At 49.9% G+C, this 16,929-nt stretch overlaps 1 protein-coding gene and 1 long non-coding RNA gene across 5 annotated transcripts in view; one reads left to right on the top strand and one right to left on the bottom strand.

Annotated features, from left to right (window-relative positions):
• The window catches only part of LOC139272931 (phosphatase and actin regulator 2-like), a 187,955-nt gene that overhangs the window by 86,715 nt on the left and 84,311 nt on the right, over positions 1-16,929 (top strand). For all 4 annotated transcript variants that reach the window (XM_070889060.1, XM_070889057.1, XM_070889058.1 and 1 more), the window contains one exon: positions 7,640-7,720. In XM_070889060.1, the coding sequence (XP_070745161.1) occupies positions 7,640-7,720 (81 nt within the window). The remainder of the gene's footprint in view (positions 1-7,639; positions 7,721-16,929) is intronic.
• The window catches only part of LOC139272932 (uncharacterized), a 111,563-nt gene continuing 106,307 nt past the window's right edge, over positions 11,674-16,929 (bottom strand). Inside the window, exon 4 of the long non-coding RNA XR_011594974.1 lies at positions 11,674-12,117. This is a non-coding gene — a long non-coding RNA (uncharacterized lncRNA). The remainder of the gene's footprint in view (positions 12,118-16,929) is intronic.

Raw genomic sequence — 16,929 nt, forward strand, 5'->3', positions numbered from 1 at the left:
GGTTTGACATCACCCACTACTGCCCCGGTGTGAGATCACGTTACTGTCCCGGTGTGACATCACGTTACTGTCCCGGTGTGAGATCACGTTACTGTCCCGGTGTGACATCACGTTACTGTCCCGGTGTGACTTCACGTTACTGTCCCAGTGTGACATCACCCACTACTGCCCCGGTGTGAGACCACGTTACTGTCCCGGTGTGACATCAGGTTACTGTCCCGGTGTGACATCACATTACTGTCCCGGTGTGACATCACGTTACTGCCCCGGTGTGACATCATGTTACTGACCCAGTGTGACATCATGTTACTGCCCCGGTGTGACATCATGTTACTGACCCGGTGTGACATCATGTTACTGCCCCGGTGTGACATCACGTTACTGCCCTGGTGTGACATCACATTACTGCCTTGGTGTGAATCAAGTTACTGCCCTGGTGTGACATCACGTTACTGCCCCAGTGTGAATCATGTTACTTCCCTGGTATGACATTACATTTCGACCCCGGTGTGACATCACGTTACTACCCCGGTATGACATCACGTTACTGCCCCGGTGTGAATCACCCGTTACTGCCCGGTGTGACATCATGTTACTGCCCCATGTGACATCACGTTACTACCCAGGTGTGACATCATGTTCCTGCCCCGGCGTGACATCACGTTACTGTCCGGTGTGACTTCACGTTACTGCCCTGGTGTGACATCACCCATTACTGCCCCGGTGTGACATCACGTTCCTGCCCCGGCGTGACATCACGTTACTGTCCGGTGTGAGATCACGTTACTGTCCCGGTGTGACATCACCTGTTACTGTCCCGGTGTGACATCACATTACTGTCCCGGTGTGACATCACGTTACTGTCCCGGTGTGACATCTAGTTACTGGCCCGGTGTGATGTCACGTTACTTGTCTCGGTGTGACATCACGTTACTGTCCCGGTGTGACATCACGTTACTACCCCAGTTTGACATCACATTATGGTCCCGGTGTGACCTCAACCACTACTGCCCCGGTGTGACATCACGTTACTGTCCCGGTGTGACATCACCCACTACTGTCCCGGTGTGACATCACGTTACTGTCCCGGTGTGACATCACATTACTGTCCCGGTGTGAGATCACGTTACTGCCCCGGTGTGACATCACGTTACTGTCCCGTTGTGACATCACCCATTACTGCCCCAATGTGACATCACGTTACTGGCCTGGTGTGACATCACGTTGCTGTCCCGGTGTGACTTCACATTACAGTCCCGGTGTGTCATCACCCACTGCTGCCCCGGTGTGACATCACGTTACTGTCCCGGTGTGACATCACGTTACTGTCCCAGTGTGAGATCACGTTACTGTCCCAGTGTGACATCACGTTACAGTCCCGGTGTGACATCACGTTACTGTCCCGGTGTGACATCACGTTACTGTCCCGGTGTGACTTCACGTCACTGTCCCGGTGTGACATCACCCACTACTGCCCCGGTGTGAGATCACGTTACTGTCCCGGTGTGACATCACGTTACTGTCGCAGTGCGAGATCACGTTACTGTCCCGGTGTGACATCAGGTTACTGTCCCGGTGTGACATCACGTTACTGCCCCAGTGTGAATCATGTTACTTCCCTGGTATGACATTACATTTCTACCCCAGTGTGACATCACGTTACTACCCCGGTGTGACATTACGTTACTGCCCCGGTGTGAATCACCCGTTACTGCCCGGTGTGAATCACCTGTTACTGCCCCGGTGTGACATCATGTTACTGCCCCATGTGACATCACGTTACTACCCCGATGTGACATCACGTTACTGCCCCGGCGTGACATCACGTTACTGTCCGGTGTGACATCACGTTACTGTCCCGGTGTGACATCACCCATTACTGCCCCGGTGTGATATCACGTTACTGTCCTGGTGTGACATCATCCATTACTGCCCCAATGTGATATCACGTTACTGTCCCGGTGTGACATCACGTTACTGTCCCTGTGTGACATCACGTTACAGTCCCGGTGTGACATCACGTTACTGTCCCGGTGTGACATCACGTTACTGTCCCGGTGTGACTTCACGTTACTGTCCCGGTGTGACTTCACGTTACTGTCCTGGTGTGACATCACCCACTACTGCCCCGGTGTGAGATCACGTTTCTGTCCCGGTGTGACATCACGTTACTGCCCCGGTGTGACTTCATGTTACTGTCCCGGTGTGACATCACCCACTACTGCCCTGGTGTGAGATCACGTTACTGTCCCGGTGTGACATCACGTTACTGTCCCGGTGTGAGATCACGTTACTGTCCCTGTGTGACATCACGTTACAGTCCGGTGTGACATCACGTTACTCTCCCGGTGTGACATCACGTTACTGTCCCGGTATGACTTCACGTTACTGTTCCGGTGTGACATCACCCACTACTGCCCCGGTGTGAGATCATGTTACTGTCCCGGTGTGACATCAGGTTACTGTCCCGGTGTGACATCACGTTACTGTCCCGGTGTGGCATCATGTTACTGTCCCGGTGTGACTTCACCCACTACTGCCCCGGTGTGAGATCACGTTACTGTCCCGGTGTGAGATCACGTTACTGTCCCGGTGTGACATCACATTACTGTCCCGGTGTGACATCACGTTGCTGTCCCAGTGTGACATCACCTGTTACTGTCCCAGTGTGACATCACGTTACTGTCCCGGTGTGACATCACATTACTGTCCCGGTGTGACATCACATTACTGCCCCGGTGTGACATCACGTTACTTGTCTCGGTGTGACATTACGTTACTGCCCCGATGTGACATCACGTAACTGTCCTGGTGTGACATCGCCCACTACTGCCCCGGTGTGACATCACGTTACTGTCCCGGTGTGACATCACGTTACTTGTCCCGGTGTGACATCACGTTACTGCCCCGGTGTGACATCACCTGTTACTATCCCGGTGTGACATCACGTTGCTGTCCCGGTATGACATCACGTTGCTGTCCCGATGTGACATCACGTTGCTGTCCCGGTGTGACAGCATCTGTTACTGTCCCAGTGTGATATCACGTTACTGCCCCGGTGTGAATCACCCGTTACTGCCCTGGTGTAACATCATGTTACTGCCCCGGTGTGAATCATGTTACTGCCCCGGTGAGAATCACCCGTTACTGCCCCGGTTTGACATCACGTTACTGCCCCAGTGTGAATCATGTTACTACCCCGGTGTGAATCACCCGTTACTGCCCGGTGTGACATCATGTTACTGCCCCATGTGACATCATGTTACTACCCCGGTGTGACATCATGTTACTGCCCCATGTGACATCATGTTACTACCCCGGTGTGACATCACGTTACTGCCCCGGTGTGAATCATGTTACAGCCCTGGTATGACATTACATTTCTACCCCGGTGTGACATCACGTTACTACCCCGGTGTGATATCACGTTACTGCCTCGGTGTGAATCACCCGTTACTGCCTGGTGTGTCATCATGTTACTGCCCCATGTGACATCACGTTACTACCCCGGTGTGACATCACGTTACTGCCCCGGCGTGACATCACGTTACTGTCCAGTGTGACATCACGTTACTGTCCCAGTGTGACATCACCCATTACTGCCCCGGTGTGACATCACCCATTACTGCCCTGGTGTGACATCACGTTACTGTCCCGGTGTGACATCACGTTACTGTCCCGGTGTGACATCACCCACTACTACCCCAGTGTGACATCCGTTACTGCCCCGGTGTGACATCATGTTACTGTCCCGGTATGACATCACGTTACTGTCCCGGTGTGACATCACCCATTACTGCCCCGGTGTGAGATCACGTTACTGCCCCGGTGTGACATCACGTTACTGTCCCGGTGTGACATCACCCATTACTGCCCCAATGTGACATCACGTTACTGTCCCGGTGTGACATCACGTTACTGTCCCGGTGTGACATCACGTTCCTGTCCCGGTGTGACATCACCCACTACTGCCCCGGTGTGAGATCATGTTACTATCCCTGTGTGACATCACGTTACTGTCCTGGTGTGAGATCACATTACTGTCCCGGTGTGAGATCACGTTACTGTCCCGGTGTGACATCACGTTACTGTCCTTGTGTGACTTCACATTACTGTCCCGGTGTGACATCACCCACTACTGCCCCGGTGTGAGATTACATTACTGTCCCAGTGTGACATCACGTTACTGTCCCGGTGTGAGATCACGTTACTGTCCCGGTGTGACATCATGTTACTGTCCCGGTGTGAGATCACGTTACTGTCCCGGTGTGAGATCACGTTACTGCCCCGGTGTGACATCACGTTACTGTCCCGGTGTGACATCACCCATTACTGCCCCAATGTGACATCACGTTACTGTCCCGGTGTGACATCACGTTACTGTCCCGGTGTGACATCACGTTCCTGTCCCGGTGTGACATCACCCACTACTGCCCCGGTGTGAGATCATGTTACTATCCCTGTGTGACATCACGTTACTGTCCTGGTGTGAGATCACATTACTGTCCCGGTGTGAGATCACGTTACTGTCCCGGTGTGACATCACGTTACTGTCCTTGTGTGACTTCACATTACTGTCCCGGTGTGACATCACCCACTACTGCCCCGGTGTGAGATTACATTACTGTCCCAGTGTGACATCACGTTACTGTCCCGGTGTGAGATCACGTTACTGTCCCGGTGTGACATCACCTGTTACTGTCCCGGTGTGACATCACGTTACTGTCCCGGTGTGACATCACCTGTTACTGTCCCGGTGTGACACCACGTTACTGTCCCGGTGTGACATCACGTTACTGTCCCGGTGTGAGATCACATTACTGTCCCGGTGTGATATCACCTGTTACTGTCCCGGTGTGACACCACGTTACTGTACCGGTGTGAGATCACGTTACTGTCCCGGTGTGACATTACATTACTGTCCCGGTGTGACATCACCTGTTACTGTCCCGGTGTGACATCACGTTACTGTCCCGGTGTGACATCACCTGTTACTGTCCCGGTGTGACATCACGTTACTGTCCCGGTGTGACATCACCTGTTACTGTCCCGGTGTGACACCACGTTACTGTCCCGGTGTGACATCACATTACTGTCCCGGTGTGAGATCACGTTACTGTCCCGGTGTGACATCACCTGTTACTGTCCCGGTGTGACACCACGTTACTGTACCGGTGTGAGATCACGTTGCTGTCCCGGTGTGACATTACGTTACTTGTCTCGGTGTGACATCACGTTGCTGTCCCTGTGTGACATCACCTGTTACTGTCCCGGTGTGACGTCACGTTACTGTCGTGGTGTGACATCACGTTACTGTCCCGGTGTGACATCACATTACTGCCCCGGTGTGACATCACATTACTTGTCTCGGTGTGACATCACGTTACTGTCCCGGTGTGACATCACGTTACTGTCCTTGTGTGACTTCACATTACTGTCCCGGTGTGACATCACCCACTACTGCCCCGGTGTGAGATTACATTACTGTCCCAGTGTGACATCACGTTACTGTCCCGGTGTGAGATCACGTTACTGTCCCGGTGTGACATCATGTTACTGTTCCGGTGTGAGATCACGTTACTGTCCCGGTGTGAGATCACGTTACTGCCCCGGTGTGACATCACGTTACTGTCCCGGTGTGACATCACCCATTACTGCCCCAATGTGACATCACGTTACTGTCCCGGTGTGACATCACGTTACTGTCCCGGTGTGACATCACGTTCCTGTCCCGGTGTGACATCACCCACTACTGCCCCGGTGTGAGATCATGTTACTATCCCTGTGTGACATCACGTTACTGTCCTGGTGTGAGATCACATTACTGTCCCGGTGTGAGATCACGTTACTGTCCCGGTGTGACATCACGTTACTGTCCTTGTGTGACTTCACATTACTGTCCCGGTGTGACATCACCCACTACTGCCCCGGTGTGAGATTACATTACTGTCCCAGTGTGACATCACGTTACTGTCCCGGTGTGAGATCACGTTACTGTCCCGGTGTGACATCACGTTACTGTCCCGGTGTGAGATCACGTTACTATCCCGGTGTGAGATCACGTTACTGTCCCGGTGTGACATCACCTGTTACTGTCCCGGTGTGACATTACGTTACTGTCCCGGTGTGACATCACGTTACTGTCCCGGTGTGATATCACGTTACTGTCCCGGTGTGACACCACGTTACTGTCCCGGTGTGACATCACGTTACTGTCCCGGTGTGACATCACCTGTTACTGTCCCGGTGTGACATCACGTTACTGTCCCGGTGTGACATCACCTGTTACTGTCCCGGTGTGACACCACGTTACTGTCCCGGTGTGACATCACGTTACTGTCCCGGTGTGAGATCACGTTACTGTCCCGGTGTGATATCACCTGTTACTGTCCCGGTGTGACACCACGTTACTGTACCGGTGTGAGATCACGTTACTGTCCCGGTGTGACATTACATTACTGTCCCGGTGTGACATCACCTGTTACTGTCCCGGTATGAAATCACGTTACTGTCCCGGTGTGACATCACCTGTTACTGTCCCGGTGTGACATCACGTTACTGTCCCGGTGTGACATCACCTGTTACTGTCCCGGTGTGACACCACGTTACTGTCCCGGTGTGACATCACATTACTGTCCCGGTGTGAGATCACGTTACTGTCCCGGTGTGACATCACCTGTTACTGTCCCGGTGTGACACCACGTTACTGTACCGGTGTGAGATCACGTTACTGTCCCGGTGTGACATTACGTTACTTGTCTCGGTGTGACATCACGTTGCTGTCCCTGTGTGACATCACCTGTTACTGTCCCGGTGTGACGTCACGTTACTGTCCTGGTGTGACATCACGTTACTGTCCCGGTGTGACATCACATTACTGCCCCGGTGTGACATCACATTACTTGTCTCGGTGTGACATCACGTTACTGCCCCGGTGTGACATCACGTTACTGTTCCGGTGTGACATCACGTTACTGTCGCGGTGTGACATCACCTGTTACTGTCCCGGTGTGACATCACGTTACTGTCCCGGTGTGACATCGCCCCATGCCCTGACTGATTGCACAGTGTTCAGTAAGTGAGTTGTCACCTCCACACTCTGGGCTAGGTTTGGGACCGGTTCTAGTGTTGACCCACTGTGCTAGCAGCTACTCCTGTAAATAAGTATTTTTTTCAGTCTGGTGAACAGGAAAATCTATTTCAATAGCATCCCTCCAGGCTGTGTTTGATAGATTTTTGGACTGTAGGGGAATGAAGGGATCTGGAGATCGGGCGGGAAGGTGGAGTTGAGATCAAAGATCAGCCATGATCTTATTGAGTGGTGGAGCAGGCTGAGGGGCCAAATGGCCTACTCCTGCTCCTAATTGCTATGTTCTTATGTTCTTATCCACTTTGATGGACTTTGAGTTTTACTGATGATATCTAGTTGTTATTGTTGCAATCTCACTGTGAGCTGCTCCCTTCTGTTATAGGGGACTTGGGGAGTTACAACATGAGAAATAGGAGCAAGAGTTGGCCATTTGGCCTCCTCCACAATTTCTCCAAATGCAGACCATCAGAAGAGATCTGATTATTGATTAATAGTGTGCTGCATTTAAATGAATGTTCTCTCTTTCTCCCTTCCCCCTCTGTACCTTAGTGTTGGAGAGGAAGATATCAACGCGACAGACTCGGGAGGAGCTGGTGAGGAGAGGCGTGCTGAAGGAGATTCCTGATCAGGGTAAGTCACATGGCTGTGAGCTGCGGAGAGAGTGAGTCTCATTGTACGTAGGTGTGACCTCCCAGACTGTTGCTTCTGCTGCGTCAGTAGCTGTGGTGGAAACGTGTGCGCGACAGTGAAGTAAGTGCATAATGGATCCTGCGAAACGTAAGACAATAAATTGTGACCATTTTTTTGTTTGCATCTTTGAGATGAGACGTTAAACCGAGGCCCCGTCTGCTCTCTCAGGAGGATGTAAAAGATCCCATGGCACTATTTCGAAGAAGAGCAGGGGAGTTATCCCCAGTGTCCTGGCCAATATTTATCCCTCAATCAACATCACTAAAACAGATTATCTGGTCATCATCATATTGCTGTTTGTGGGATCTTGCTGTGCGCAAAACGAGTGCTGCATTATAACAGTGACTACACATCAAAAGTACTTCATTGGCTGGAAAGTGCTTTGGGATGCCTGGAGGTTGAGAAAGGCTCTGTAGTCCTTTTTCCTTCTTTCTTTCCTGCCTTCTTTCACGTGTATTGTACGAAAGATTTAAAATAGTGATGATGGATATTGGATAACCAAAAAGTGGCATTCATTTGCATCAAAACCAAATCTCTCTCAAATATACCTGCGTGAGGTTGCAAGAGGAAATGCAAGGCAGGTTATGCAGCATCTAATGCAGGCACTGCATTGACCCTCGTGGTTCCTGGGAGCACCGGCTCGAAGGAATGTGGTGGTTTTCCAAGGTGATGAAAGCCTGATCTGCTGGCTGAACGGACACACCTAATCCCGAGTGAACCGGGAGGGATGGGCTACGTCTGCGTGCGCCCCTCCGCCCCCAGAATCTCAGGTGACAACTGTAATGTATGCACCTGCGAGGATGCTCACACTCTTCCGCGGTTACATCCGAACCAGGGTGTCCCGGGAGATGGAGCACGCGGTGTCCACCGGTACGCTCCGCGGCCTTCCGCGAGAGGTGGGCGCCGGAGGGACTGGAGTGCATCATCACCCCCGGCAACCAAATTTGAATTTGAATGAAGTTTACGGTTAAAAGCTAATTTGTTTACTTGTCTGTTTTAGTGCCCCCTTTAATAAGGGGGCACTTGATTCACAGGTTCAACAAAATAGTTGTAGAGCTGTTGCATTGGGAGTGGCTTAGCCGGTCATGTGATGGTCACAAGCCTCAATAAAACCCCAGCCAGTTGGGTTCGGGGATCCACAATGAGGCAGGTGGTTGTGAGCCTGGTGGATGAACTGTTAATGTGTGGTGTGATTGTTAAACTTTTGCTAATAAACCAACTAGTTCTTAATAGCAATGTGTTGCTATAAATTCTTAAGCAAAGAACCCATGAAGCAACTACATTGCAACAACTGCACGACACAGCTCCAGCCGTAGTCACCAGTCTTGACCTTCCTTCTCGATCGTTCGAAAATATTGATTTCTCAGTAAGATTGGGCAAAAATGAACAATCTGTAAAATACTATTGTTTGTCCTTAAGGGCCGGCCCTGTCCCTACTAACCCCACTTCCTGTGATACAGCACCAAGGCTCCACTTTAACACCTCTCTGCTGCTTGGTGTTGAACTTTACTCTGTGCAAAACTTGGTCGCTATTTCCTGTTCGAGTTTCCTCTCTTTCACAGTTGAGGAAGTGAGGTTTTTTTTCTTTCTTTCTGCTTTTTTGAAGAAAAATAAATCCCAGCACGAAAGCTTTCCTCTCCTCGAATGTGTGAACTGTAATTAAGATGGTTCTCACGAGCCTGCTCCATTGACCCTCCGTGCTGTCGCCCGTCCCTGCACTCACCTCAGCTCATCTGCTGCTGAGGCCCTCATCCATACCTTTCTCACCTCTCGACTATGCCAACGCTCTTCTGGCCGGCCTCCCATCTTCCACCCTCCGTAAGCTTGAGGTCATGCAACGCCTGGCTGCCTGTGTCCTAACTCACACCTCGTCCCGTTCACCCCTCAGTTTCTTCACCGATAAGGGAATAAGGGGAGCGGGCAGGGAAGTGGACCTGAGTCCATGATCGGATCAGCCATGATCGTATTGAATGGCGGAGCAGGCTCGATGGGCCGTATGGCCTACTCCTGCTCCTATTTCTTATGTTCTCATGTTCTTATGTTCACCCCTGTGCTCGCTGACCTACATTGGCCAATTTTCATCCTTCAAATCCCTCCATGGCCTCGCCATTCCCCATCGGCATGGACTGGTTGGGCCGAATGGCCTGTTTCTGTGTTGTACTCCTATGTAATCCTATCTCTGTAAACATCTTCAACCCCACAACCTCCCGAGATGTCTGCACTCCTCTAATTCTGCCCTCTTGGGCATCCCTGATTTTAATCGCTCCACCATCGGCGGCCGTGCCTTCTATTGCCGAGGCCCCAAGCTCTGGAATTCTCTCTAAACCTCTCCGCCTCTCTTTCCTCCTTTAAGGCGCTCCTTAAAACCTACCTCACATGCCCTAATATCTCCTCATATGGCTCGGTGTCAAATTTTGTTTGATGACGCTCCTGTGAAACGCCTTGGGATGTTTTACTACTAGGTGCTATATAAATGCAAGTTGTTGCTGAATCCACTCTGCACAGCTAACACAAGCAATTCCCAGGGGTGGGTCTGCAGTGGGAGTGCAGCGCAGCTGGGATGTCAGCAGCGAATGAGTTAACGGAGTATACTTTCAGTTCCAGGCTTACATTTTTTTTTTAATTCTTCCTGTTTTCAAGATTTATTTCCTTTAGCGGGGACCCAGTTTGGTGAGAAAGAAAGACTTGCATTTATAGTGCACCTTATCCCAAAGCGCTTTGCAGCCAATGAAGCACTTGTTGAAGTGTGGTCACCGTTGAAATGTAGGAAACACGGCAGTCAATTTGCGCACAGCAAGCTCCCACAAACAGCAACCTGATAGTGATATTCTGTTTCAGTGATGATCTTGAAGTAACTAAATATTGTACAAGGACAACAACAACTTCCATTTATATAGCACCTTTAACGTAGTAAAATTTCCTAAAGTGCGTCACAGGTGCGTTAATAATCAGAATTTGACACCGAGCCGCATAAGGAGATACTCGGGCAGGTGACCAGAAGCTTGGACGAAAGTTACCTCAATGGGTGTAAAGAGCTTTGGGTTGTCTAGAGGATGGGAAAAGGTGCAATGTAGATGCAAGTTTTAAGGAGCGCCTTAAAGGAGGAAAGAGAGGTAGAGAGGGGGAGAGGTTTAGGGAGGGAGTTCCAGAGCTTGGGGCCAGGCGTCAGAAGGCACGGCCACCAATGGTGGAGCGATTATAATCAGGGATGGGCAAGAGGCCAGAATTGGAGGAGCGCAGACATCTCGGGGGGTTGTGGGGCTGGAGGAGATTACAGAGATAGGGAGGGGGCGAGGGCCATGGAGGGATTGGAAAACCAGGATGATTTATTTTAATATTGACACCAGGAGAACTCCCCTGCTCTTCTTCGAATAGTGCTGTGGAATCTTTTATGTCTACCCGAGGGGGCAGACGGGCCTCGGTTTAACAATAGCAACGTAGGTTAATGTCCCCCGGCACATTATCAGCCCATTATAGCACCATTGGCAGTATCCCTGGTGTCCACTTTACCACCCACCCTGGCCGATTGTGCCCGGCATTTGGGCCTTTGAATAAAAGACGTTCCCTTTGTTGTCAGTTGTTAAACTAAGCTCACCAATCTCAAATCCTGTCCCGCGGAACAGCTTTTCACTGCTCAAAGCAAGGCAACATAAGCTGTGGGACTTGCTTGGATTCTGTCCCCTTAATCTCTCTCTGTGGAGCCTGAACTTGTCTTTATGGCCAAACTTCTGTTTATAAAGTTAATCGTGAAGCCCTATGATGATCCTGATTATTGGGTCAGTTCAGTGTTGAGCTTGCAGCTCACCGGGAGTTTCTCTGTTGGGATGAAGAATGCTCGAGTATGATTGGGAAAGAAATCCTGTTTATGTCAGTGCAGAGATCACAAAATCACAGAAATTTACAGCACAGAAGGAGGCCATTCGGCCCATCGTGTCCGCGCCGGCCGACCAAGAGCTACCCAGCCTAATCCCACTTTCCAGCTCTGGGTCCGTAGCCCTGCAGGTTACGGCACTTCGAGTGCACATCCAAGTACTTTTTAAATGCGGTGAGGGTTTCTGCCTCTACCACCCTTTCAGGCAGTGAGTTCCAGACCCCCCCCCCCCCTCCACACCCTCTGGGTGAAGACATTTCTCCTCACGTCAAATGCTCAATGTTACGGCACCAAGTGATGGTTGGGTTGTGTCGCAGGCTCTCTCTAACGGCGTCTCTACGGTATGGAGGGGGACCTGGGGGGGCGGGGGGGGGTTGGTTGTTCCTCCAGCCTTTGCACAACAACATCGTCCATTGGCTATAAAAGCAAAACCTCTGCTGGAAACACTCAGTCGGCCAGTCAGCATCTGTGGATAAAGGGAGAAAGGTCAGGTTAACGTTTCAGGTACGTAGCCCTTTGTCAAAACCTTAATTGGTTACCTGGAAACGATAGGCAGTGGATTTATTGTTATTTGGTTCAGTGAAATTCAAGACTTGCTGTCAGGGCTTCCTTTGAAAGTGGGAACCTTGATATTGAATCCTCTTTAGAAAAATCAAACACAAAATTGTAGTATCTGGTTTTTGCTAGTTTTCTGTGCACTCATCGCAGATACATGGAACAGGAGGAGGCATTCAGCTCCTCGAGCCTGTCCCACCATCCAATTAGATCATGGCTGATTTGTATTTTAATTCCATTTACCCGCCTTGCTTCTGTGACCCTTAATGCCCTTACCTAACAAATACCGATCAATCTCAGTTTTGAGATTTTCAGTTGGCCCTCAACAGAGTGGGGGAAGCAGATTCAATAATAACTTTCAAAAGGAAATTGGATAAAAATATTAAGGGGAGAATATTGCAGGGCCATGGGGGAAAGTTGGACGAATTGGATCGCTCTTTCAAAGAGCTGGCACAGGCTTGATGGGCCGAATGGCCTCTTTCTGAGCTGTAATATTCTGTGGATGAACTAAGATAGCCTTCCCCATCGGCAATTATCTTGTGATCTCGTGAGGCGTGACTGTCTGGTGAGCACTACCACAAATCTGTGATGAGGAAGCCAAACTTGTTTTCACTCCGCACCACGGGCAAATTAATGCGCTGCGCTCCCACTTTACCGCCCCGCTCAGAAAGCATACGGTGGAACGGGACAATAACATGAGCCTTCGCCAACAAAATCCCTCTCCAGCTGTCTGAGGCAGCCAGGCTCAAAGGGACTGAGACAGAACACAACAAATCTGTTGTAAGGGCGAAGAGGGATTCCATCACGTGTGTGAGCTGGTTGGAAGTTTTGACTGGGCAAGGAATGGGGAACTGAACCTAAAATTAGAATTTCCTTATGTTCACGAATGAGGAAGCGAGCTGTGGAAGAGTGAGTGCGAACGCAGGTTACTAACACTCCCACGAACCGCACATCCTCTTTGGCAGTGTAGTCACTAATGGGCTATTACATAGGAGGTCTTCCCTTCTTGGGCAGTCCCTCGGAGTCGAGGATGACTTGCTTCCACACTAAAAATGAGTTCTCATGTGACTGATGAGTCCAATGCGGGACCTACAGTCTCTGTCACAGGTGGGGCAGACAGCGGTTGAAGGAAAGAGCGGGTAGGGGGGCCTGGTTTGCCGCACGCTCCTTCCGCTGTCTACGCTTGGCTTCAGCTTATTCCCGGTGATGTAGCATGTACAGCACAGAAACAGGCCATTTAACCAAACAGCTCCGTGCCGGTGTTAATGCTCCACACGAGCCTCCTCCCACTCTACATCACCTCACCCTATCAGTACATCCCTCTATTCCTTTCTCCCTCATGTGTTTATCTAGCTTCCTCTTAAAGACATCCATGCTATTCGCCTCAATCACTCCCTGCGGTAGCGAGTTCCACATTCCCACCACTCTCTGGATGAAGACTTTTCTCCTGAATTCCCTGTCTATGGCCCCTAGTTTTAGCCTCCCCCACAAGTGGAAACATCTTCTCTACGTCTACCCTGTCAAACCCCTTCATAATTTTGAAGACTTCAGCCTTCTCTTTCCTAGACTAGGATGAGGGATTTTAGCTACAAGGTTAGGTTGGAGAAGCTGGGGTTGTTCTCCCTGGAGCAAAGGAAGTTGAGGGGAGATTTGATAGAGATGTACAAGATTAGGAGGGGTTTGGATAAGGTAGACAGATCAGCTGTTCCCAATTGCTGATGGTACAAGGACAAGGGGACACAGATTTAAGGTTTTGGATGAGAGATACAGGGGGAATGTGAGGAAGAACTTTTTTACGCAGTGAGTGGTAATGACCTGGAACTCGCTATTGACAAGCGGAGATGATCAATGATTTCAAAAGGAAATTGGACAGGCACTTGAGGGAAATAAACTTTCAGATCTATGGGGATTGAGTGGGGGAATGGGACTGACTGGATTGCTGGACTTGATGGGCCGAATGGCCTCCTTCTGTGCCATTATGGCTCTATGATTTTTCTGTACTTAAAGGAATACTGTAAATTGCTTGATTCATAAGATATTACAGAAGAGGAAGGCCATTCGGCCCATCTTAACAGATTCCATCCTGAGCAATCCTACAGTTAAGAACATACGAACATAAGAATTAGGGGCAGGAGTAGGCTCGGCGGCCCCTCGAGCCTGCTCCGCCATTCAGTAAGATCATGGCTGATCTTGTACCTCAACTCCACTTTCCCACCCGATCACCATGTCCCTTGATTCCCCGAGAGTCCAACACGGGGATAGAGCACTCCCATCATTGCTGAATCTAATTGCTTCCTGTATAATTTCAGTCTCCACCAATCCATCTGACAGTCCGTTCTAAGTGGTGCATTTCTTGCTGATACTCGCTCTAAAGTCACCTTTTGCTGGTTTGAACTTCTGCCTCCTTGTCCTATTCACACATTTTAATCCATTATGGGGAGCGGGCAGGGAAGTGGAGCTGAGTCCATGATCAGATCAGTCATGATCTTATTGAATGGTGGAGCAGGCTCGAGGGACCAAATGGCCTGCTCCTGCTCCTATTTCTTATGTTCTTATGTGGAAATAGGCCATCTTCTTGCGCATCCCCAATTATAATCGCTCCACCATTGGTGGCCAAACCTTCAGCTGCCTGGGCCCCAAGCTCTGGAATTCCCTCTCTAACCCTCTATGCCTCGCCACTTTACTCTCCTCCTTTAAGACGCTCTTTGATCAACCTGTTCTAATATCTCCTTATGTGGCTTGGTGTCAAATTTGTTTGATAACGCTCCTGTGAAGCACCTTGGGGCATTGCACTATGTTAAAGGCGCTATATAAATATAAGTTCTCAATGTTGAGCTCGAGCTAATGGAGTGGGGGCTGCAAGAGAAGCCACTGATGGAGATACTCCGGCTACAGTTGGACAGCTAAAAGTAGACGCACATGTGGGCAGTCCCAGCCAGCTGGACAACGGAAGAGAGGTGACGGACATAGGTGGTATGGCCCACCGTATCTCAGGCTGTGCAGAGGTCGAGGAGAACAAGGCGTCTATGACCTCATGGTGATAGCCATTGTTTTTATTGATTAAAAAAAGTCAGGAGGTGAGACACTCGTCGCAGAATACCCAGCCTCTGACCTGCTCTTTTAGCCACAGTATTTATGCGGCTGGGCCAGTTAAGTTTCTGGTCAATGATGGCCCCCACCGCCTTAAATATATTCAATGACCCAGCCTCCACCGCTCTCTGGGGCAGAGAATTCCACAGATTTACAACCCTCTGAGAGAAGAAATTCCCCCTCATCTCAGTTTTAAATGGGTGGCCCCTTATTCTAATACCAAGTTTTAGTTCCCGTATGAGTGGAAATATCTTCTCTGCATCCACCTTGTCGAGCCCCCTCATTATCTTACATGTTTCGATAAGATCACCTATCATTCTTCTGAACTCCGATGTGTATAGTCCCAACCTATCCTCATAAGTCAACCCTCTCATCTCCAGAATCAACCTCATTACATCCGTAACATCGCCCATCCCCGCCCCCTGTTGTTGAAGCCCTCATACATCCTTTTGCTGCCTCGAGACTTGACTATTCCAACACACTCCTGGCTTCTTCCACCCTCCATAAAGCTCTGTTCTTTCAAAGCTCGGCTGCCCATGTCCTGTTCACCCATCATCCCCCTGTGCTCGCTAACCTACATTGGCTTCCGGACCGGCAACATCCCAACTTGAAAAAAATCCCCCTTTGATTCAGATTTTATTTTAAGTCTCTGTCAAAATCGACTCTACTCTTTCAAAAAAAAATCCCTTTTGTGACTAGTCTGTGCACCTTCTGCTTCATGAAAAAAGAGATAAGCAGGGTCAAGGCAAAGTGAGAATCTGATCACTGCTGGCTAATTTATCCCTATAGCAACCACTGGTTGTCCTTCCTTTAGGTTAATAGACCTGTTTTTCTCAGCGTTGTGCACACAGACAGCTGCTGAAACTCTCCTCCAGCCTCAGTTATTCCAACACTCTCCTAGCCGGCCTCCCACTTTCCACCCTCCATAAACCTCAGCTCATCCAAAGCTTGGCTGCCCATGTCCTAACTCGGTCACCCCATCGACCGCTCCCACTCCCAGTGCTTCACTCTCCTGTGAAGACCCTCGGGTGCTTGAAGTGAAGAGATGAACAGACCACTTGGTGATCCTGTGACTCTTGGATCCGCAGTTGCTCCAACCCACTGCACAGTGCCAATCAAAACTAGAAACAGGAGTGAAGAAGGAAATAACTTGCATTTCTATAGCGCCTTTCGTGACCTCAAAGCGCTTCCCAGCCAATGAAGTACTTTTGAAGTGTAGTCACTGTGGTGATGTAGGAAATGTACAATAAAAGAGTACAACACGGCCCAGTGGATTTATTATTCGGAAAAGAATTTAAGGATGGTATTTTTTGGAGCAGTTTTTGAAGTTCAGTAGATTGATATTGATGGGCAACAGCTTGGACTTTGTTTTCTGAAGCTAATAAATGGTAAAGGAAAGATTTTCTGGTACAAAGGAATGATCACGATGTGAATGTGTTTAATGGTGAATAAATCCAAGAAAGAATCGGTGGACGGGGACCCACTGTAGGTCAGCGAACACAGGGGTGGATAGGGGAACGTCACTTGGTGTGAGCTAGGTCACGGGCAGCAGAACTTTAAATGAGCTTAAGTTTATGGAAGGTGGAAGATGGGAGGCCAGCCAGGAGTGCGTTGGAATAGCCAAGTCTAGAGG

The sequence above is a fragment of the Pristiophorus japonicus genome, chromosome 9 (assembly GCF_044704955.1).
Source record: "Pristiophorus japonicus isolate sPriJap1 chromosome 9, sPriJap1.hap1, whole genome shotgun sequence".
Classification (NCBI taxonomy): Eukaryota; Metazoa; Chordata; class Chondrichthyes; family Pristiophoridae; genus Pristiophorus; species Pristiophorus japonicus.